The sequence below is a fragment of the Chiroxiphia lanceolata genome, chromosome Z (assembly GCF_009829145.1).
Source record: "Chiroxiphia lanceolata isolate bChiLan1 chromosome Z, bChiLan1.pri, whole genome shotgun sequence".
Classification (NCBI taxonomy): Eukaryota; Metazoa; Chordata; class Aves; order Passeriformes; family Pipridae; genus Chiroxiphia; species Chiroxiphia lanceolata.
Genome location: NC_045671.1, coordinates 16,795,974 through 16,820,943, shown reverse-complemented (window position 1 = coordinate 16,820,943; position 24,970 = coordinate 16,795,974). Strand labels below are relative to the sequence as shown.

Genomic DNA, 24,970 nt, shown 5'->3' with positions numbered 1-24,970 from the left:
ATTCAAAGTTTTTCTGCTGTGAGACATTTATATTCATTTATTTCTATCCAACTTTTAACTTTTGCTTTAAAGTTCTCAGACAAGCTTATATATATATGTATATTTCAAATTATGTTGCCGTTGCAGAAATTAGTCTTATTAGCAAAGGAGTAAACAGTCATCTTCTGTTTTACCTCAAATTGCAGGAATGATTTGCCCTCCTGCCTTCAATAGAACAACAAAAATAGAAAACTGTATTGTTTAGGAATCTATGTGTTGTTGCAGTTCCTTAAAGGAAAAAAAAAATTAGGCAATGAGACAGAAATGTTAGGAAATTTGGGTATAATGAGCCAAATCCTTCATTAGTATTGTAATTATTTTGTGCTCCTGGAATATTTAGGAATTCAAACTCAAAAAAATATTGATTGAGAGTAGTCATGCTAGTAACAAGGGTAATAGAGTTATGAATTTATGGCAGTACAAGCTGCAAATGACATTTTACAGTAGGAGTCATGCTATCTTGACCTTTCCAATACATTTTTAGATACTTTTGTGAGCAGATCTCACAGTGATCACAAAGATGCAACAAATAGGGAAAATGAAAGGCAAAGAGGAGCTTTGCACTGTTCAAGATCAACTAGCAGGATAGTGACAGAACTCTCATTTGATGTGTCATGGTTTAATCTTAGTTTGAGATTGATAAAGTATAGCACATTTGAGTACACAGAAAAAGTTACATAACCAAATTAAATTTTGGAAGAAGTGTATGTGTTCTGATTTACAGCAGTGAATTGTTCTGAAAACTACAGAGAAAAGAGAATTAAATTACTAAAATTTCTTGACATTTTTAATACTACTTTCTGTATTTTTTTTTTAAAAAAAGAAACATTGCCAGGCAATGAGCATCTCTGTCAAAACAGGCAATATATGTTTCTCTGATCAGTTCATTTAACAAAGCTGAAGCAGGCCACAGGAATGTTGTCATTTCAGTAAAGCACTGAAGTGGCAACCTCATTGAAACCTCAAGTCAATGGCATATAAAACAAGCTAGTGTAGAGAGCAGCATGTACCTTCTGTGACACCTGTGCTAGGCTGAAGTCTAATCAACAACTCACCTGTACTGCATCTTTTCTCTTCGACTGTCATTAGATGTAACTGAATACCAGTGGGTGTTCTTCAAATGAGTTTCAAATTGAGTACTTTATAGGGGTTCAGTACAAATACATATTATGGTGCTAACACTTATCTATGTTTAAAAAATCATATGAAAGATCCTTTGTTCATCCCTCATTCTCCTACATACTTTAGCAGTACTATTTAAGTTCCCAATAGTATGGCAAATGAGCCTAGAGACCTAGTCTTGTTAATCCACACATTTGTAACCTCTGAGATTATGTACCACAACACATTAAGTCTAAAAATGAATCCACATGCTCCAGAAAGAGTCCATATAGTACCAAATGGGCTGCCAAGCAACACAGGTTGCCATAAGCACATACTCTCAGGATCACCCACCCTGTGCAAGTGTCTAGTTGTTTGCAGACTCCTGTTCAAGGTCTTTCCACTGATTTTGAAAACCCTTTGTGGAAATATCACAGTCTCTGTGAAACAGCATCTACTCTCTCTCCCCTTGACCTTCAGCCTCTTGGGACAATTGTGTTCCCTAGGAAAGATAAGCCATTCTTCATACCAAATACAACAAGCAGAAGTGCTGGATCTAAACTGTCGTTCAAAGACACAAATGGCTACAGAAGTTGTGCTGCTTGGTGGTGAACAAAGAACTCATTGCTTCAATCTGGTTGCAAAATAGCAAATCTAATGCAGTCAGATGTGCCCAAGCACACACATATGCCTTAAAGCTACCCCAGCACTTTGTTTATTGGGATAAGAAGAAATACATTCTTGAAATATTTTTGTAGTAATAAAATATTGTGATTGGTTACTTGATAACAAAAGAGCCCTCAACTGCCTTAACAATGGGAGACAGGATAATGAGGGTCCAGCTCAGGAGAGATAGGGCCTGAAGAAAAGAACAATGAAACATCATGTTTCCTCCGGTATAGAGCTCACGGATACTCTCCATGCAGAGGAGCATAAAGCTTCCTCTATCCTAATAGTGGGTTTTTTTCCTCTACCAAATTTCTTTTCCTTCAGACTTGTTTGTTTTGTTTATCAGTAATTTTAAAGTATTTCTCTTGTGTGCCTTGTGTTTTTGCTCAGCAGTGGACATGACCAGGTCTTTATTTCCCCATCGCTATCAAGAAGCAATTAGCTATGCTAATTTTGTCAGAAGAGTGTTTATTAATTTCAACATTCTTAAGTCAGTGGCATAAATATTTTTCTCTTCTTTTTGCAGTTTCGATGTAGACAATGGTACATCATCGGGGCGAAGTCCCTTGGATCCCATGACAAGCCCTGGATCAGGGCTAATTCTTCAGGCAAATTTTGTCCACAGTCAACGTAGGGAGTCTTTCCTTTACCGGTCAGACAGTGACTATGACTTGTCTCCAAAGTCCATGTCCAGGAACTCTTCCATTGCCAGTGATATGTAAGTACATTATAAAATACGTCTAGTCTGTAATTTGTCCACTGTCTTAAGATTTTTCCAGCCACAAGAAATTTTTTTTGAAAATCAGAGACAGTAATCACTTATGATACTGAAGTAATGGAAAATTGTTTGCTTATTTCTTTAGTGAAGATTATACTTTTTCTGCAGCTTTCTGGAGGTAAGGATATCATGAGAGTGTACTTGACATGTGTATGCACTCTATTATCTTTGACAGAATAATGCTGACAGTCAATACAGGTGTACTAAAACACTAAAGAAAACTCCTATTTTCTGGATATTAAGATATTTTCAAGACAAACAATACCAACTCAATCTTTCCTTCTTCATATTCTTAAGAAATAGATTCCATTTATTTGCACCAGCGATTTACTACCTGGCAGAAAAAAACTTCAAGAGACAAAAATTATTTCAAATACCCTTTTAACTAAAAGGCAAATTTTTAACAGAAGACCTTCAGAAAGTTATTCTGCTCTCTCTCACTGTTCTTCTGTGATGTGTGCATTTTCTGCTAGTGAGTCATACTTTTCAAGTGTGTGTAAACCCCAGGGTGGCATGTGTAGTGGAAGTTGGCTGTAAATCTCTGCTTATTTGTAAGACAGTAAAAACATTCAAATGCCCTATCTTCTAGTCACTTCTAAGTAGGAGAAATTAATAACTCTTTTTTTATATACACTTCTTTGCCTTATCTGCTCAAATTTCATGTGAAGTAGGTGTATATGGTTCAAGTATATATCACTGAAATAAAGGACCAGGCCTGTAAGAGTCTCTTAGTGAATGAAGAAGTCTAAAGCATTAAAAATCCAACATTAATATAGATGCTGGTTTTAGTGAAGCAAAACCCAATCAATATACTCTTTAAAAAAAATAAGAGTAGGCATAAAAAAGGAAAAAGATTTTCAAAACACATCTGATATTTAACTTGCAGTCAGTATAAATGAACGCTCCTATTTTCAGCATTTTTAGAACTGTTGTTAGTTCACTTAATTATAGCTCCTTTTCTATGTAGAGTATTAAGGTAAGAAAAAATCCTGCCTTTATAGAGGGTTAATATAAGGTACATGTCTCAGTTAAGCCCTGTGGCTTACTCAGTAAGATTTGTGCCCAGTGTGACCAATTGTGGTTTAGACAAAATGGGTAAGAACAAGACCAAGTCATCTTGCTTTGTTATAAGGAAAAATGCTTTTTTCTTGGAAATAATGCCTCCCTTCCAGCAAATGCTCCTCTGACAGATAACCTTTCTTTTAGATGGAGAAGAGTCAAGCTTTCAGTGTGGCACCTGTGCCAGGATACATTTATGAAGATTTTTACATTCAGGAGGGCAGTCCAGGTCACTGCATTGCTTAGATGAGTCATTTCAATGAAGAATTCAATTAGTACTCCATCCCTGAACTCATGATCCACTTCATTTCCTAGAATTTTGGGTAATATTTCAGCACATGGCAGTAAATTGGATAAACAATTGAATTACTGAAACACCAAGCACATTTTTTCCTTTTTTTCCTGTCTATTCTTCCTTTCAAAACTTTCTTCAAACACATTTAGATATAAAATCTATTGGACCTCACATCTTGATAGATTTTCACAGTCTCCTGTCACAGATGAGCTGTTGTATAAAGAGCGTAAATATTCCTGCAACTGTTTAAGTATGGGACCACATTACAAAATGTAAAAGGCAAGTTGTTTTAAGTATGGAATATTAATCATATATCAGTAAGTCTAATTGTAATAAGCTTGGTTGTATCAGAGAAATGAAGTGAAAGAAAACCAAGGAATGAAAGAGGGGAAAGTTTAAAAAGATGAAATAGAGAGGGAAGGAAATAAAAATCACAGAGGTCTTTATATATGGATTCAACAAGAAACTGGACGTGCTCATGAAAGGGAAACCAAAATAGAGAAACAACTCTGGCTCAGGACATTGCTAAATGAGGTGGAGGATGGAAGACTAGTCAAGGGAAGTATCATACAACTTTTAGGTTACTCCCTTTTGCATCTGTATGCATGCTTAAATATTGCATGTTTCTTAAGCATGAGAAAAATATATTACAAAATATACACATCATTCAAGTAATTCAAGTGGATTAATTGTACTTAACAGTTTAATCTAGATCCCCTAGTTCTTCAATACTTGAGCTACCAACCTCAATATTTCAAAAGACATGCATCTTGTATTTGACAGTAATAGAACATAAAGAATTTGGGCATTTCTATTACTCTCAAATACTGTGCTTACAGTAATACATTTAAGTCAGTAGCAACAAAAACAAAACTTCAAGATTTTAGTCAAGTATGGAAAGTCACGATAAGACAGACAGTGGATGGCAGTGCTAAAGTGCTGAATTCATCATTCTGTCATTATTTATTATGTGCACAGCTCCAGCCGAGGAGGAGAACACATTGTGCTCAGTTGTTTGCAAACCCAAAATGAAAAGATGGGCTCTACTACAAACAACTTAAAGTCAAAGCACAAGGTGACTAATACAGTCAGATAGTATCCCCAGAAGAAAGTACAATGCAAGTCATTATTACCTCACAGAGCAAGCAAAGGGAATTTCATTCAGGAAGTGGAGGTGGAAAGTAACAGAAACAAGGTCACAGAAGAAAGAGGGAAAGTTTCTTAAGATCAGAGAGACTAAAGTACATTTTGAAGTGAGGAGCTGGATTAGCTATGGAAAAGAATAAAAGGACAAGTGCAAGGCTGCTCTGATGAGAGAAGGTTAGTGGGACAAATGTGGGTGCAGTTAAGAGAGGCAGAAAAGACCATTGTATGTAAGAAAGGAAAAGAAAATAAAATGGAGTGGGAGTCAGTAACATATTCTTTCAATTATCCCTTGGAAGAAATTGCATGGTCCTTGAGAAGAATAAAAGCAGGACATGGAGATGACATGAGGAGGTTAGAAAAAGCTGTTCAAGGGTGTGAACTGGAGATGCAGGTAGGCTAGACACGAAGATGCAAGGTCCAAGGCAGAAGAGCACTGATGTGTTGTGAAGCCCTGCTGTGGGATTTTCAGCAAAGAGATGAGGATGTGCAAGAGAAAAAGTAACTGAGCAAAGCAGTGAGGGGTATTGAGCCAATATGAGAAATTATAGGACAGGATCTGTGATGGGAGATGGGGCAGGGGGGGAGAATAGAGGATGGAAAACAAACAAACAAACAAGTCCCCAGCAGTAGTGTTGCAACATAGAGGAAAAAGAGAACCTAGCTGAAAGATGAGCAAAATGATCAGTGTTGTTGTGGAAGAATTGCCAGGTTTATATTTGAAGACATCAGTAAAGCAGAGTGCTTTGCGTATGTCTTGCCCAGGTGGCCTGATTACTTAATACTGACCTGTCTGAACTGCTGTGGCTGCCCAGAACTTGCAAAGGCAGGCAGAAGCAGAAGTGGTAATACTTTTTATTCCCTTCTTGCTAAGGGATCACTGCCCTGGTTAATGGAGCAAGAGATCAAATTAGTAGAGAATTTTCATTTTAGCAAAACCCAGGTCCCTAGCCACGTTAAAAAAGGGATTCCTAAGAAAAAAGCCAACAACCAGTCCACTGGCTGCATCATAGCCTATGTTTTACTGCCACTCTAAAGGGAGAAAACATATAATTCCCCCATGATCCTGAAGAAGCATAGTAGGGGGTAGCAGACTAGACCAGAACACCAAAACATTCTCAGTAGACAAGTCTGCCTGAGCTCCAATAGATCTTCTGAGTGTACCTCCCCTAAGTCTATCCTTCTCCCATTTCCACAAGATCATAGAACATAGCTCAGATGCAACATTCTGGTCCTCTCATAACTTGGACAACTGAACCTCACTCACTAAAAAAGTAACTGGTATGGGGAGTTTTACTCCTTCTTTAAATCACAGAATTATAGAATAGAATAGAATCAACCAGGTTGGAAGGAAAAGAGATCATCAAGTCCAAGCCTTGATCCACTACTGCTGTGGTTAGTAGACCATGGCACTAAGTGCCACATCCAGTCTCATCTTAAAAACCCCCAGAGTCAGTGAATCCACCACCTCCCTGGGCAGCCCACTCCAATGTCTGATTACTCTCTCGGTAAAAAATTTCTTCCAACCTAAATTTCCCCTGGCAGAGCTTAAGATTGTGCCCTCTTGTCCTACTGCTGGTTACCTGGGAGAAGAGACCAACCCCCACCTGGCTACAACCTCCTTTCAGGGAGTTGTAGAGAGTGATGAGGTCTCCCCTCAGCCTCCTCTTCTCCAGGCTCCTTCAGCCTCTCCTCATGGGACTTGTGCTCCAGTCCCTTCACCAGCCTAGTTGCTTTTCTCAGGACCTGTTCCAGCACCTCAATATCCTTCCTGAACTGAGGGGCCCAGAACTGGACACAGTACTCAAGGTGTGGCCTCACCAGCACTGAGTACAGGGCAAGAATCACTTCCCTGCTCCTGCTGGCCACACTGTTCCTGACACAGGCCAGGATGCCACTGGCATTTTTGGCCACCTGGGCACACTGCTGGTTCATGTTCAGCTTCCTGTCAATCCAAACTCCCAGCTCCCTCTCTGCCTGGCTGCTCTCCAGCCACTCTGTGCCCAGCCTGTAGCTCTGCATGGGGTTGTTGTGGTCAAAGTGCAGGACCCAGCACTTGGCCTTGTTGAACCTCATCCTGTTGGAATCAGAGCATCTCTCCAGCTTGTCCAAGTCCCTCTGCAGAGCCCTCCTGCCTTCCAGCTGATCAACACTCCCCTCCAGCTTGGTGTCATCTGCAAATTTGCTAATGGTATACTTGCTCCCCTCATCTAAATCATGGATAAAGATACTAAACAGAACTGGGCCCAACACTGATCCCTGGGGGACACCACTAGTGACCGGCTGCCAACTGGATGCAGCACCGTTCACCACCACTCTCTGGCAGAGAGTGCACCTGTGTCATAGCTTTGAAAAGAGATGTTGGAATTTTTTCCCAATGTCTAAAGCTCACCACCCCCAATCGGTTTCTTCCGGAATGGGCGGGGGGGAACGGAGCAAAGCCGCACACACCGGGCAGCGCAGGAGCGGGGGGAGGGCGAGCTCTCTCGGGAAACGCAGTTGCCGCGGGGACGGCTGGGAAGTCTTTGGTTCGGGAGTTTTTCGGTTTGGTCCGCGGACCGGACAGAGCGGGAAGCTCTGGTTTCGGCCACCTCCTTTTTCTTTTCCTGAGAGGAAGTGGGTTTTTTTTCCCCACGGGACACTTCGAGGAGGACGACTGAGAGAGAGAGACCGACCCATCTCAAGCTTTCGGTATTCTGCTGTCAGGACTGCCTGTGGGAAGAAGGACTCCTTCCTTGCCGGCTGTGAAGCCATTGGCCGCTGGCTGCTGCGGGCACACGTAGCTGCGAGCAGCTGCTGAACTGCTGGGACAGTTCTGCCTTCCCCCCTCCCTTCTGTCCCCCCCTGCCCCGGGTTGCTGCGGGTTTCTTCCCCCCCACCACCTGGGGGATTGGGACTTTGTTTTTGTTTCTTCTGACAGTTTTTGATTACACCATTTGTTGTTTATTCAGATTTTGTTAATAAAAAGCTGTTCTTTTCCGCATTTCCACCTGAAGTTTCTTAATTTCTAAATTGTAATCTTGTTAAACTAAGACAACCTGTCCAAGCAGCTAGCTTTTTCAGGAATGTGCTATGGGAGATGGCTCATCACTTAGAGCAGCTCATCACTGTTTTCTTGATCAGCTTATAATAAGATAGTAAAATCTTATAATTAGATAAACTCTAATTAGTATTATTACGCAGAATTTGCTAATTTCTATTAACACTTGCTTCTGTCTTTTAAAGACTCAGAACTCAGCCAAGGAACACTGACTGGGGAACTGCAGGGTCATTGGTCAGATGATCTGCTGAATGGCCACCAGCACACCCATTACCTGAACTGGATAAACTAATGCTATTTTGCCTCAGTAATTTCTGTAGATAGCAGCATCCCTCTGCTGCTGTCTGTGATAAAAGAAATATCAAGAGGATGTAATTTACTCCAGGACCTTTTCCTTATAATGACAGTTACAGAGGATATATTTTCTCATCCAGAATAGGAAGGCAAAGTACAAGTGATACAGCTTTTTATTCTGTTTCTGAGCCAAGAAGGTCTGGTTTTATTAATAAAATGTTGTATGAATCTGAAGTTACAGAGGAAAAAACTCATCTTTTTCCTGAAAGGTACTTACGAAGACTCTGGGACAACAGACAAGACATGCAGTTACTGAGCAGAGTAATTGCACCTCAGTTTAACAAATTAGAAATAATTGTCTTTCTTTCCAGATAAATTACTGCTGAAATTCCGTATGATGTATCATATTCTATTCTTGGAATCTCTGATATTACTATATCATGGATATTATTGGCTGAAAAGAGCCAGTTAAACTTCCAAGTCCAGCCTGCTTTAAAAATATCTTAATGCATTTTTCACGTGTGGTTCAGTGTAGAAAAAAAACTAGGGAAAAATACATTAAATTGCTTGTGAGACTTATTTGTTCAAGGAAAGAAATGTGCTTACATGACTTAAGAAAAACAGGCAATATTTTGCTTCATTGGGTTTTGCTTTTTTTTCTTAAGATCCTTAAATTAAGTTCCAGATTGCAGCCTAAATTAACCTAAGTAGTTTATCAGTCATTTACAATCCCTTTTTGAGCTATAAACGAAAACAATATGGAAAAAAAAGATGACTGTGTCCTTTCCAGTTGTTTGGCACATTTTACAAATGGAATCCAAAACAAGGAACTCAGTTTAGAACCCAGCTTTCTTAAAATTAAATAATAAATTTGTGTCAAATTCATTTGTTGATCAGGAAATCAGTTATGTTGTAAAACAAAAAGAGTATTTTTGCATTAAGAAGGCTTCTTTTTATCTACATTTTAATTCAGGAGAGAATTTTGTTGATAAAATTCGAATTCAGTTTATTTACATTCAGACAATACAGCATCATTATTGGATTTACGTCTGAGTGCTAAAACCTTATAACCATAACCTTATAAACATAACTCTCAGTTGTTAACTTATCACTTACCCCTTAAACACTTTTAAGCTGTTAGATTCACCCCCATACCCCCCATTCTGGAAATGATAGATGTTTGAATGAAAAGGACAAGTTACTGCTCCTGTGCTAAACAAAGCAGACTGAATTCCTAAATCTCTTCAGTCAAAAGTGGCATGTTATTAAAAACACAGTACCAAAAAATTCTTAGTTGGTATTTCAGCTCCATCACAAAACCACTGTTCCCTGGGCTTGCAAAACTGATCTGCAGTGGAGGGGGAGGTAGGATGTGTGCATTTTGTCTGCCTGCAATACCGAAGTATGGGAGCAGTGTAGAGAAAGGGAACTTCATAAAAAGGGATTCGAGTGTTATGTGGCGATCTCTCTTAGACTGTTTTTCAAGCTCAGTGATTGCTCATACACAGGTCAAATTTATTTCACAACCCAGAACAACAACAGTTGGCATTTCACCCCTCAGGGCACAAACAGTACTCTGTATTCTTTCAATGGCACTAATGGTGTGTTAGCTATAGAGTTCATTCCCTGAAAATGGACAGTCTGAAATTCTTGTGGGTTTGCCTTGTTTTCCTTGAAGTCTTCTTGTTTCTTCTTGTATATATCCATTTAGGGACCTTTGAATTTAGGCAGGAGACCATTTCTTTCTAAACCTTGAAGTTAAGACTATCTTTCTGTGGCTGGCTGATAGCAAGCTTGCTCAGGCTGAGAAGTTGCATTGCATAGGTGCTGTTCTCAGCAGCTCTGCTCTCATTTGTTTTAATGAGGAAATCTTTCAGCCTTATCAGTGGGAGGTTCACATGGAAAGTGTTCAGTTTTAAACACCTGGGCTTGTAGGGCAGGGGCAAGCAAGCAACCAAATGTGTGATGCTTAAAAGCAGTCCAGGGTAACACATTTTACTTTATTAGTTATTGCAATAAACTAAGAGTTTATGTATGTCAGTCAACATTATGTATGCCACTCATCAAGTAGCAATAACTTGATTGCTTTCAGTCACTAATTTTCTCTAATCCGAGCAGAAAACAAACCTACCCGTTAGTCACTGATGCCTGTGACATGTTATTAAAAACATGATATCAAAACCAATTCTTAGCTGGTATTTCAGCTACATCACAACACCTCTAGGTTTTTTCCAGTCTTACTTATAGATAAATGATGATTTCGGTTGTATGAACAGTCCAACAATGGCAGTGCTGAATTGGCCTGAATTCTGATTGAGTTCAGCATTTTTCTGATTCGAAGTCCTACATCCTCTGGCTTAATCCAGCCTCTCCTTCAACACACAAAACAAAGCCTCACACTGGTAGCTTCTTTTCCTTTACCATGGCTCCAGTGACCCCCAGGCAGACTACCTTCTGATTTTAGTGGGAAAACCACTTACACCAGTGAGACACATTGGCAAACCCATGCTCTGTTTCTCTTCAGGATTGTGTAATTCTGTCAGACTTAATAGAGACCAGTTGCTCAGAGTTGTCCACTGTTCTCCTATAATCTAAATGGCCTGCTATATTATGATAGCATTAAAGCATTGAAGCTTGGTGGGTGGCTGAACCAATAAGATACAGATGATTTCTTGAGCTGTGTTTCCATATCTTGTACATCATGCTGGTGCCCTTCTGTGAGGGCCCACTGTATCACTATCGACTTGATTGCCTCAGGCAGACTACACAAGTTGAATGTGTGAGTGCAGTCTCTTTGGAAAAGGTTTAAGCTTCCTAAGCAAAGCAGCTGGGTCTGGCATAAGAGGTTCTGATTGTCCTCAAACTCTTCCAAAGGTACTAGGAGTTTCATGGGAGATAGAAGAAGCCTAGCAGTGTTCCTACAGCTTATTATACAGAATGGGGAAAAATAGTAATACTTCCCATTCTTTGAGTTAGTCAACTAATTGTGATTCCAGCTTATCCAGCAATCCTGAATGAAGCTTATGGATTTGATGGGTCACAGAAACTTACTTAGTTGCCCTTGTCAGCCAGCAAAATCTCTTTTTTCTAGGCTGCTTAAAAGGCAGTGTGAAAGGGTGCTGTGGGCTACACAATAGTACTTCCTGGTAGTCCCTGGATGAAATCTCAAAATACTGATTTAGAATTGGTAGCACTGTTCCTTTCCAGTTTCTTAATCTGTAATTTTTTCTTTCCAAGTCTTGAGAGATCTTCTCACCTTGGGTGCTAATGCAGTTCAACTTGAAGATTGCAGTTTGGGTAACCTAACACTGATGACTTCAGTAGACTAGTTTCCAAGTATTCAAAGGCTTCTTCACTAAAAAGGTGACATGAAACATTGAAGTACTTTCTTGTATAAAATATAATTGTATCTAGAAAGCTGCAGGTATATTAGTACATAGCATATCTTGGTATTAGGCATATGTAACAACCCACATTTGTTTTAAGTTGTCTTTTGGATCTCTGATCATAAGGCAGCCAAGTATTGTTTTCTTCATTAACATGTCATGGTGGAGTAACTTGATTTGTGCTCCCTATGAAGTTAATCAGGGTCTTTGGAAATACATCTGAAGTTTTTGCTAGTGAGATTTATACTGGAGAAATGTTTTTTCTCTTTGGTGTGTCTTTCTAAGTCTCACTTTATTAGGTAGTTAGTCCAAGGAGAACTACTGTAACCAGCTTTGTTTTGACTTGCTTAATGGTCTTCTCAGGGACTGTGGCTTTTCTGAGTCAATCCTCTTGCATCTGGTTAAGCTCAATTAAATTTAGTATATTGAACTCCCAATATTACAGCAATACTTTTTACTAATTAGGGCAAGCTGTGCTGTTGAATTATACAGAAGTGTCAGGAGGACATAACTGTAAGTGTTATAGAAAATTGTGGTGTTCCGGAACACTCAGATGGTAGTTGATGAGAGTCTGCTTCATTCAGGGTCTAATTTCTGTGTACTGTGAGAGAGAACAAGTGGTTTCAAGCAGCTCTTTGTAACAATCCTTTAAGAGACTTGTTCCCAGAAATAAAGAAATGGTTTGGGAAAAACAAACCCCTCCCCTTTAGCTCATGGTTCCAACAACAATTTTCATTGCTTGCTCTCTCATCCATAAATCTCAACCTTCCTACAGTGTTGTAGTCTCTAGTCCCTGCCTTAAATGCCTGATCATCCCCCAAATAGAGCTTAGCCTTTCAAAGAAATGCAATTCACTAACAAACCACTGGCTTTCTGGGAAAAGCTGTAACCCAGTTTCTGCCACACATCATAATGTGGGCACAATATTCAGAGCTGCCACTTATCCCATCCAGTCTTGGATAGGATGGGATATTGGTCATATTAGAGCTAGAAAATTGTTTCCAAAGTCTTTCAAGATAGAGATGACATGACTAAAGCATTATTCCTGCAGAATAAGCTGACTTGAAACACTGTGATTTCTGATTCCACAAAAACAGCCCATCTGGATTCTCCAAATGCAGATGATAACAAAGTTCAAGCTGCATGGAGCAGCCAGCCACCCTTCCCACTCACTGTCCTTAAATACAGCTTCTGATGACTGGTACCATTACATGATGTTTCCCCACTGCTCTATCAGGGTGCAATCTAGAATCAGTTTTCATTGCTGCTAAAATCTGAATCTAATCAGTGTGAATATTTCAGCACACCTAGTTCATATGTTTTGTGTGAGTGTATTTGGCTTCATCTATAAAATGTTATTGGGGCAGAAAAAAAAATCCTAGCAGTTAGGGTACACTATCACATTACTCTCTGTCCTTCATTTGTGGTTTTCCTCATGGTATATTTGTGTTCCAACATATATGTGAACAAAACACAAATGTCTCATGTAAGATGCATTTATAGCATGCCATTGGACAGTAAGTCTGAATCAGTCTTGTATACAGGGATGAGTAGATGTCATGTTTAATCCAAATTTAGATGTTTAGACTGAAAAATGAGACTGCAATATATTTTCTGGTTCAAACAGAAGACTACTTTCATGTTCATCCTTTTTCTTATTTAGTACATTGTATGGATTTTCCCATACTTTTCTGTTTTCTGTGTTCTTATATTTAAAAAAAAAAAAAGTTACAAATGCCCAAATACAATTCTGTAAAAATTAAGTAAATTCTTGTGACATTGTGATGAAAGTTCTTGCTCTCACAGTTCTTGCTGCAGAGCATAGTTCAAGGATTCCAGACAGCCACTGTCCCCTTGGGCTTTTCAAAACTCAGTAGGCAGCTTTATTCTCTCAAATAGGCTATGTCCCAAGTCTGTAGCCAGAGGATCCAACACAGTGTGCCAGTTGGATTTAAAGCCTGACTGGCATCCTCAGCCATTCTTTATCCTGGGGAGATAAGTGAGTTTTTTATTCAAATGGAGGACTGTGGCAAACCAGTAAGATCATACTTTAAATTGGTACAAAGCATCAAGATTCTTTCTACTAGTATTATAATTTATGCTATAAAAATTCTATCAAGATTAACCAGGAATTTATTGTAACTTTATCTTGTCCATGAGAAGTTTATGTGTCAAACTGGTGCATTTCCCCCCCACTATTTAAATAGGACAGAACTCTTATTTACCCTGTTTATATCTCCCAATAATCTCTTCAATATATGTCCTCAAGATCACTCAGCTGATATTCTTTATGTGTATGCAGAAAGTCTTAATCTATGTTTACTAATAGCCTTTGCAAAGGCAAACCTTGAGGACCTTCCAGAATGAAGCTCCACACTGGCAAGTGCAGACTCACACTCCTAGTGGTCTACAGTGTCTAGGATTCACTTCTTCTTAATGGTTATCTTGAGTTTTTTCTGACCACATTAAAAAAACACCCTCTCTTTCTTAACTGTATCCTGACAGGTCTGCAGAATATCTCTCTAGTTGCTCCTCTTATTAGGTCTTACATTAAATTATCCCAGTTTAATTACAAAATAAAGATTATGCAGTCACCCTGTCTACCCTTGTGTTAATCTTCCTGCCTGCTTCTCTCTCTGTCCATGCATGCATCTCTAAGTTCCTTATTAGTGAGGGCAAAGTTAATTACTGTTCTGTAATTGGTATAGAAGAGACAAATTGATGCCAATCTTGAGGAAAAGAAGCAGAGTTTTTGGACTTTTTATTCGTCAACAGTCAGCTGGACGTATTCAACCAACTTCTAACTTAGTATAGCATTTTCATCTCCAGGGTAGGGAATAGCATAGGTTATATGAGTTCAAGTATAGTCATACAGGAAATGTTAGGAAGCAAAAGACAAAAAATTTGCAGAAGGCTAGGCTTCATTACTTCACTGTGGCAAATAACATGCAATGTGATATACAATCTTTGGTCTGCTAATGGAAATTTGACCTGTGTTTTATGTAGCAGTGATTCATCTCATGTGGATTGTTGTGTGCTTTATCAGTGTTCTTTGGTAGTGGGGAATTGATCATTTTAACTTTTGGGGCTATGTGAACATTATTCTGCTTTCAAACCTGTCTTTCCTTTGAAAAATGAAGATGTGAACAACTATGCCAGGCATTCTAGTTAACAGAGTCCAACACTGATATGAACAATTTCTTCTAACCTTAAAGGCTAACATCTCTCTTTATATTTAGAAGCTTGTGGCATATTGCAGGATTTACACTCCCTCTTGCTGCTACTGTGTGGCACTGTCGGGCCCAGAATCCAGAAAGAATCCCCTATCACCTTCATATCATCTGTATGAGGATGATATTGTAGTAAACACATTGTAGTGTTTACTGCACTGTAGTACACTGTGGATCAGTGGCATTTTGAGTCATACGTTCTTGCTCTTCTGTACAGAAATAACAGCTTCTTTAGACGTGTCTACTCCATTTTTGAATACTCACTTTGTCCAGATTTTCTGACCCAGTGTGGATTAAAAATTACTCACCACATTATACAATTGCTTTTCAATTCAAGTGGGTCTGGTGCGTGCTAAACTATTTGGTGACAGCTGTGGATACCTGTAATTCCTGTATCATGCTTTCACCAAAATAATGATAATTTCTGGAATTGTTGCTTTTGACACAAGGAGCATTTGAAAAGTGAAAATTAAATTCTGGCTTGATTTCAGTACATTAAATTGTTACTTAATAATGCCTCTTCTAAAAAATAAGAAGTTGCAGTATGATATCGGTGTTGTCCAACAAAATGCAATCCAGAAAGAGCTCAAGTAGAATAAAGTTTGAAAATGAGAGGAGTGGAATCATGCTATTTTATGTAAAAGAAAAAAAAACCTCCAGGGCAGAAAGCTCAGGAATGTGTACTTGTTGCCTTTTGTAAGTCCCTCAGAATTTAAGGCTGGCAAACAGGGGCACTGAATGGCAAGAAATGAAGAGCAAGAAAATGCCACTGCTACTAAGGAAGTCCACAAGAGATATTGAGATGGAGGACAATCTTATTTTCATATTTTTTGCCAATCTGCACTTTGACACTTAACAACTATATTGTAGCAGGATGTTAAGGCATGGATGAATAGTTTGTGTATTTGTGTCATGTATTAGGCATTCAGAAGAGTGTTTGCCATTGACAGATGCTAGAAAGAACTATCTCTACACTATCTGCCTTATTTACAGGTAGAAAACATTTAATATTTTTGGTCTTTGTCCAGTGCTACTGCTACCTGTAAACATTTTCATCTTCAGAATGCTACCCCTTCATAATTTCCAAATGTGGGAAATTGACTGGATCAGTAAAAAATGGGTTTTGTGTTTTGAGCTGTGCCTCTTTTACGTGTCAAAACAGAAGTGAAAATGGAGTGGCTATATGCAAACAGCAAAAATATTCTTTATAAAAGGTAAGAAATTAACAGACATTACTGAGAGACAGCTAAGCCAGTTGTCATATATCAGATAATGTCATTTCACAGAACTTGAAGACAAAGAGTATAATTTTTCTGGAAGTGAGGTAGTGTAGTCGCACTGTGGCTGTTTCAGTGGAGAATAGGAAAGAAAAAGACAAGAGGAATTTGGCTTATCTTCTGCTAAAGCCTTTGTGTAATTCATTAAGCAATCCTAATCCAAAATGATAGTCTAGGGCATTTGCTAATGTTTTCATGACCCAGTGAAAACATAAAGAGGTACTAATGCAGCTGCTCATTTACTCCCCTGTTAATGCCCTGGGTTGATTCATGTTGTCTATAATACCCAACTGGATTTGGCTTCATTGAGTTATTAAAGCCGCTGAGCATTCCTCCCATGGTGACATATTTCTCTCAGTTTTGCTTACATGCTTTCCAGCCAGTCTGGGACTGTGGTTTCACTTGAAGCAACACCCTATTCTAACCACTCCTGCAAAGACTGTATTAAAACTGCAGACTTCTTCCACAGAGTCCATAAAAATCCACTCCTCTATTACAAAAGGAATAAAAAAGATGTGAATAAAAATGGTTACACAGATATTAAGTATTCTGATAATTTTTAATATTGGGGAGTTTTGTCCTTACAGACTCATTGTACAGAGGTACAGATTGCATGTACTGCTTTTTTATTGGGTTTTTGCAATACTTGTGAGCAATTTTTGTCTTGTGGACAGTATATAAATTATAAGAATGATGTTGTAGCATCTCAGACACAAATCATATTTCTCCTTTTATCAGCCTTTTTTCTGATTAGCTTTTCAAGGACTTGAAATCCATTGTTAAATACTCATATAGTATGCTTAAACTTAAATAATATTAAAACAGCACCAAAGGAATGGTAGTTTCTGTGAGAAGCTGCAACTTGTAATTCATCATGATAAATTCACCACAGAAAAGAATAGGAAAAATTAAAAACAGAATCATATTGGATTTTTGTCTTTGGAAAATTTATTTTCACCTCAACTGCTGTCATATACTGGATAAGATAACTGAAACCTGCAAGTTGTCCCTGTCCCCATGTTTCGACTCTATATCCTCAATGCTACAGATGCTACTCTTAAGCCCTTCAGTCTACTTGTATTTAGAGTACTATATCTTTTTGAAACCGTTTCAGGTGGCAGGTTTCGGCACTGAAGAGAAGGAACTCCGCTTTCGCTTTCTCCCTTTTCCCCTACAATGCGTCATCCTGGCACCTTGCCCAGATGTCAGCCCTGGTGTAGGTGAGGTTGCCACAGCAACAGCACACACTTGGTCACACCCCCTATAGCTACAGAAGTCTCAATCAGTTTGAAAGTTTTACTAGGTTTTCATTCATCTGCAACGCACTGCCCAGCCATCTGCGTTTAGTCACCCATCCAGTGCTCACAAGCCTGCTGGTAAATGGAGTAATTTTTGGAACTTTCACCTCCATCTTTTGGGATGAAATCTCTCAAGATTAGTCCTGGGTGGTCAGTCAGCTGCCCAACCTGCAGTGAAGAAACCAGCTGGTCTGTCAGCCATCCCATAGACATGCCAGGCAGTTGGGCAATAACAAAGTTCATATTTAATTTTCATAGAATGTGTAAAAAGCAATAGTACTGTGTAATTGCAGAAGAATAAAACTGGAGTTACCGACAGAGCATTTTAAAAGCTGATTTTCTTCCTGTTGAAGCAGCAGGATAAGTTTTTGGTAATACCTAACTCACAATTCTGCTTATTTTTTCAGACATGGAGATGACTTGATTGTGACACCGTTTGCTCAGGTAGGCACAATTTTGCTATATTTCTCACATGATCTTGTAATTTAAAGACTAAATGGCCAAACTAGTTGTTTTCTATCATTATTATTGTATAAGATATGTTTGCTTGAAATGAGAAAAAATGTCTAAACAGAAAGGCATAAACTTCCCACTCTTGTTATCTACACCTCTCTTTCTTAAAGCTTTTTGATTATCTGAAAATTGAAGTGCAACAGCACAATAAACACCTTTGATCTCTTTTCAAATACTGTAACAGGCAGTCATAATGAAGACAAATCTCTGCTTTCTGTTATTCTATTACTTTTTATAATTACAATTTCTTCATTTGGTCATATTTTATGCATTAAATAAAATGTGATTTCTAGACATGAGATAAGTTTTACCTAGAATACTTATGTTCTTTTGCAAAACCATGTTTGGTTTTTCTATTCAGAGTCTGTTTTATAAAATATCACCTCAAAATTCTTTATAATTCAGATCAAGACTTCACAATTTTTCACAATAGAGCTGTCTTATCATGTATGAAAAGTTAATATTGATATTCCTTGAACTCATGATGATAGGTTTTACTCTGAAATAGATAGGAATGAAAATCAATTCAGTGTAATTACAAAGTCATATGTGATTGAAGGTGAATGGAAAAAGAAAGGTTGAGTCACATAGCAGTCTCAAATAAGAATAAAATGTGCAACTTTAGTCTCAATATGCAGGTTGCTCTGGTCTAATAATAAGCTGTTAAAAGAATATTTATTTATTAGTTTATTAGATATTTAATTATATTGTAAGCAGATACAGTGTTTATAAAACTGGGAGCAAGTTCTTAATATGAATAATACCATCATCTTTTATTAGCAGAGAAAACATTAAGCAAGGGCATTTTATAAAAATACTCTGAAGTCTCTCAAATATTAAATATACTCAAACAATAATGGAAGAGAAGAAATTACAGAAAAAAAAATTAAAAAAAAGTCAAACCACTTCTGGTTTTATTTCCTCAGGAAACAGAAAACCTAACTCTTAAGCACAGAAAAAAATATAAATGTTATGATGCTCAAGCAATCCAGTAATATTTACTATCGTTCCTGTTCACTGTAATCTGATTTTTGTTTACAAATTGTGCCACATATTTTCCCTTGAACATAGTTTTCCTAGTTTCTAGCTTCCCTAGAAAACAGCAAATAGTACACCTCATTTATGGATATCCTTTTCCTGGGACAAAACACCCTTTCTTTTAAGGGCAGTTCTGTATTCTTGTTGGCATTAATGGATGTGCTTCAGCAAATAGAGTAAAAGCAGTTGAATGCTATGGCTACTTGCACCAAGGTACTGTAATTGATTAATTGTGAACTTTTCCAGTGCAAAACCCTGTTAGCAGTGGTTTAAGTCAACCTGTTTTTATTTCTGTGGAACAAGAGAAAAAGCACTTACAGGGTGAATGATCATGTCACATTCCCTGACACAGGAGAAACTGAGATGCAGTTGAGAGAGTGTGCCTAATAGAGGGGAAGTGACATCTGATTAGACTCTTAGGAAAAACATCACCCTTATCTAAAAAGTATAGAATATGCAAAATCTCATCTCCAAGCTGACAGACAAAGCACTGAGCCCATCCCTCTCAGTTACATTAGCAGTGTTAGGACCTCACTCAGGACTTCAGAAACTGGATGCCATCTCCCAGTACAGTGTCCACACATCATAAAAACTACCACTTTAATGTCTTCCTAAAGCAATATTTTAACATGTAAGTGCATTTTTTGTGTGCATCACAGCATGAGGAACACATGTTCGAGTTATTTCAAACCATCTGTATTTTCTTCACTTGATCGGGAAGCTTATTTCATTTGATCATGAGCCACCTGGTGGTAATAATACTAGTTTAGCATTTCAGTTTCTTTTCAGCATATCACCATGGTAATGCAGCTGCATTTTCTATGTGGAGGCAGGGTGGCATACTGTGTCCCCCACATAGAAGCTGGTCCCAGGACGTGATAATTTACTATATTTACTAGAATGGAATTTTTTAAGCAAAAGTTAAAAAAAAAATTATCACAAGGATATTATCAGTTGCATTTCCTTATATTCCTATATACAGCAACTGCTGTAATTTAATTATTCATAGAATTTCACTTTACAAAATAATTTGAGGGATTTGAAACTTAAGGAAAAAAATCTGTAGGTTTTTAATTACCAAAAAAAGGTTCAATATTTAAAATTTGTTTGCAACTGTTTATATATAACTTGATTTTGAAAATATGAATATTTACTTAGAGATTAAGCCTAAAGCAGTTTGCACGTGATGGGTTGCTTTATGCCCACAAATGAAACTCACGAAATACTAAGCAGAAGTAGAACCTCTGTGGGCAGCGTTAACTGTCACTTAAAGAAAATTGTAGTGGAAAATTGAAATATTATTTTATGCGCTTCTAAGACAATACACTTATAAATATTAATATCTTTATACAAGAAATCAAGTTGTTTAGATCCCTTGTAGCCAATAACCAAACTTTTTGTTTTCACTTATACATTTATTGCAATGTATGTGGGGATGACTTGTACTTACAGAAACTGTCAATATATGTGCATTTATAATCATAGAATCATAGAATTGTTTATGTTGGAAAGGATGTCCAAGATCATCAAGTACAACCATTAACCTAAAACTGCCAGGTCCACCAAACCATGTCCCCTAGCACCACATCTACATGTTTTTTGAATGCTTCCAAGGATGGTGATTCCACCACTTCCCTGGGCAGCCTGTTCCAATGCAGACCAACCTTTCAGTGAATAAATTTTTCATAACATCCAATCTAAACTTCCTTTGGTGGAACTTGAGGCCATTTCATCTCAGTCATGGGAGACTTCAACCTGCCATATGTCTGCTGGAAACTCCACATACATAAAGGAGGCAGTCTAGGATGTTCCTGGAGTGTGTGGAAAATAACTTCCTGTTGCAGCTGGTAAGTGAGCCTACCAGGGGCGGTGCCTTGCTAGACCTGCTGTTTACAAACACAGAAGAGATGATAGGAGATGTGGTGGTCAGAGGCTGTCTGGGGCACAGTGACCATGATATAATAGAGTTTTCAGTACTCAGTGAATAAAGGAGTGGTGTCAACAAAACCTCTACCCTGGACACTGGTTCAGAGAGTCCCTTGGGAATCAGCCCTTAAAAACACAGGGGCCCAGGAAGACTGAACATACTTTAAGAAAGAATTCTTAAAGGCATAGGAGCAGACTGTCCCTTTGTCTCAAAAGACAAGTCATCAGGGAAGACGATTGGCCTTGGCTGAGCAGGGAGATTTTGCAGGAACTCATGGAAAAAAAGAGGATGTCTCATCTTTGGAAAAAGGGACAGGCAGCTCAGGAAGTGTTTAAGGATGTCATTAGTTCATCTAGAAAGAAAATCAAAAAGGCAAAAGCTCAGTTAGAACTTATTCTGGCCACTTCTGCAAAGGATAATAAAAAGTGCTTTTATAAATACATTAATAACAAAAGGAGGGTCAAGGAAAACCTCCATTCTTTATTGTAAGTGATGGGGAATATTGTCACCAAAGATGAGGTACTTAAATGACACCTTTGCCTCAGTCTTCAGTGGTAAGACAAGTGATCCTCAGGGCAACCGGCCCCCTGAGAAGGTGGATGGGGACAGGGAGCAGAGTAGACCCTCCGTAATCCAGGAGGAAGCAGTTAGTGACCTACTGTGCCACTGAGACACTCACAAGTGGGATCAAATGGGATCCATCCAAGGGTGATGAGGGAGCTGGCAGAAGAGCTCGCCAAGCCGCTCTCCATCATTTATCATCAGTCCTGGCTGAGCAGAGAGATCTCAGATGAGTGGAGGGTGGTCAATGTGACGGCCATCCAAAAGAAGAGTTGGAAGGAGGATCCAGGGAACTATACGCTTGTCATCCTGACCTTAATGTCTGGAAAGGTTATGGAGTAGATTATTGAGTGCCATCATGTGCCATGTATGGGACAACCAGGAGATCAGACCCAGCTGTAAGGGCTTAGGAAAGGCAGGTCCTGCCTGACAAACTTGATCTCCTTTGATGACCAGGTGACCCACCTAGTGGATGGAAAGAAAGGCTGTGGATGTTGTCTACCTGGATTTCAGCAAAGCGTTTGACACCCAGCAGCATTCTCTTGGAAAAGCTGGCATCGCATGGCTTGGACAGGGCACTCTTCCGTGGGTTAAGGATTGTTGGGATGGCTGGGCCCAGAGAGTGATGGTGAATACAGGTACATCCAGTTGGCAGCTGGTCACTAGTGGTGTCCCCCAGGGATCAGTGTTGGGTCTAGTTCTATTCAATATCTTTACTGATGATTTGGGTGAAGGCATCAAGTCTATCCTTAGTAAATACATGGATGACACCAAGTTGGGTGGGAGTGTTTATCTGCTGAAGGGCAGGAAGGCTCTGCAGAGGCATCTGGACAGGCTGGATCAATGGACCAAGGCCAATGGTATGAGGTTCAACAAGGCCAGGTGCTGAGTTCTACATTTGGGTCACAATAACCCCAGGCAGCACTGCAAGCTAGGGGCAGAGTGGCTGGAAAGTAAAAGCAAAAAAGGACCTGAGGGTACTGGTAAACATGAGCCAATAGTGTGCCCAGGTGGCCAAGAAAGCCAATGGCATCCTGATTTTTGCCCTATACTGGCACTGGTGAGGCTACACCTTGAGTACTGTGTCCAGTTCTGGACCGCTCAATACAGGAAGGATGTTGAGGCGCTGGAGGAGGTCCAGAGAAGGGCAAGGGAGCTGGTGAAGGGTCTGGAGCACAAGTCCTATGAGGAAAGGCTGAGGGAGCTGGGGTTATTTATCCTGGAGAAGAGGAGGCTCAGGGGTGACCTTATCACTCTCTAGAACTACCTGAAAGGAGGTTGTGGCCGGGGATGTTGGCCTCTTTTCCCATGCAACTAGCGATGGATGAGAGGACATAGTCTTAAGCTGCACCAGGGGAGGCTTAGGTTGGACATTAGGTGGAATTTCTTCATGGAAAGGGTGATTAGACATTGGAATGGACTGCCCAGGGAAGTGGTGCAGGTGTCCTTTCAGGTGTTTAAGAGAAGACTGGACATGGCAATTAGTTGCATGCTCTAGTTGACAAGGTGGTGATCAGTCAAAGGTTGGACTTGATGATCTCAAAGGTCTTTTCAAACCTAATTAATTTTGTGAGTCTGTGATTCTGTGATTCTGTGATCTTGTTCTATCACTTGTTACCTGGGAGAAAAGACTGACCTGCACCTGTCTACAACTCCTTTCAGGTAGTTGTAGAGAGTGATAATTTTTTAATGTCACTGTTCCCTGGGAATGCAAATCTGATGGCATATATTTTTATTCCTTGCTGAATGTAAAATATGTAACTGTGCCTCCTTTTCTCCAGACTAAAAACTCCAGCTCCCTCAGCCTCTCCTTGTAAGACTTGTGTTCCATTAATGCTAAAAGCATCTAGGATGCTGGGCAGGTACTGGACATTTCACTCCTGGACCTGAAGAATAAAGAGGACATACAAAACAACAGTCAAGACTCTGCTTTCTGAAAAAAGGACAGATTCATATTATTTCAGACACTAGAAAATTCTGGTTATGTGAATAGTGGTGTACACATAGAGAGACACCCTTGCAGCCTGTCTGGGACCTGAGCATGGGTCCAGCAAGCCTCGTTAGCCTCCACTCATAATTGCCCTTGAGCAACCTTGCAGCTCTGAACACTTCTTTTCTCGGCACCCCTGCTGTTTAATGTCCTCTTATTTCAGATCCGAAGCATACCTAAGCTAGCTTCATGTTTTCAGATGGCAACGTGTCTAGCCTACTAACCTGTCTGAAACTGTGCTCTGTGCCATTCAGAACAAGCAGATCTGAGAAGCATGCCTATACCTGAGGTCACTCTCTGAGGAGTCACTTCATTACCTTAATTATGTGCTTCCAGTTCTCAGTGCACCTGCAAATGCAGCCAGTTTGAGTTCAACAGGGTTTATTGAGTAGGAGCTTGAAGCTGGGAAAACTGACAATATTTTTTCATGCCCTGGAACAGCTCTGGAAGCCACATAGATACCTTTCTCTGAAAATACTAGGACACACAAACTATCTCAGCATCCTGATACATGTAAACTGAACCCAGGCAGATTGACAAAAGAGAAGTAAAAAATGGATTGCAGTCACTAAAATGAGCCTCTTAATAGGTCAAACTTCTTCTTTATGCTTTCCTTTTCCTTCTACCTTCAACTCATACTTTCCTTTTACAATATTTTCATGCTTCAGCACTTTTTCACTGTATTTGAAGTATTCATTTTTGGATCTCTGAACTCCAAGATCATCTTTCACCTGCTCAGTTCATGCCTGATTTCCATCTGTCTACATGCAACATCTAAATACAATATTTTTTAGTGTCACTGTTTCCTGGGAATGCAAATCTGATGGCATATATTTTTATTCCTTGCTGAATGTAAAATATGTAACTGTGCCTCCTGATCTTTGGAAAGAAAAACATAATGAAATGAATACCGTTTAGTTAGACAAATTTATTTTTATTATCTTATCTCATTTGGTGATTACTTACGATAGCTTGAACACTGCCAGTTATTATTAACTTCTGAATATTTTCTGTTACAGGCTTTCATTAATTTATTCTTTTCAGTCCCCCGTCTCCTTCCTATCTCCTATATAAATTTAAGGTGCTATGAAAAGAGGGCTGTGTCCTCCTCAAATCAGACCTCTAAAACCCAAATTCCCATTCCTGCTTTCATTATCCCTCTGGTGAGTTCACCAGCCCAGTCTGGGCTGGGAAACAAAAATGGGCAACTTCTGCAGGCACACCAGTGGTTAGTGTGTCTGCTTCCTCCCAGTTCCAGCCTGGTTCCAAAGAACTCATGGTTGCTGTCTGACATCAACTGAACTAGCTCTCTCTTGTTAGAGAGGTTCATCT

The 24,970-nt window shown here is 39.2% G+C and overlaps 1 protein-coding gene across 5 annotated transcripts in view; it reads left to right on the top strand.

Moving 5' to 3' along the window:
• Positions 1-24,970, top strand: part of LOC116780155 (cAMP-specific 3',5'-cyclic phosphodiesterase 4D) — a 394,135-nt gene that overhangs the window by 267,328 nt on the left and 101,837 nt on the right. For all 5 annotated transcript variants that reach the window (XM_032674704.1, XM_032674705.1, XM_032674708.1 and 2 more), the window contains 2 exons: positions 2,336-2,527; positions 18,017-18,053. In XM_032674704.1, the coding sequence (XP_032530595.1) occupies positions 2,336-2,527; positions 18,017-18,053 (229 nt within the window). The remainder of the gene's footprint in view (positions 1-2,335; positions 2,528-18,016; positions 18,054-24,970) is intronic.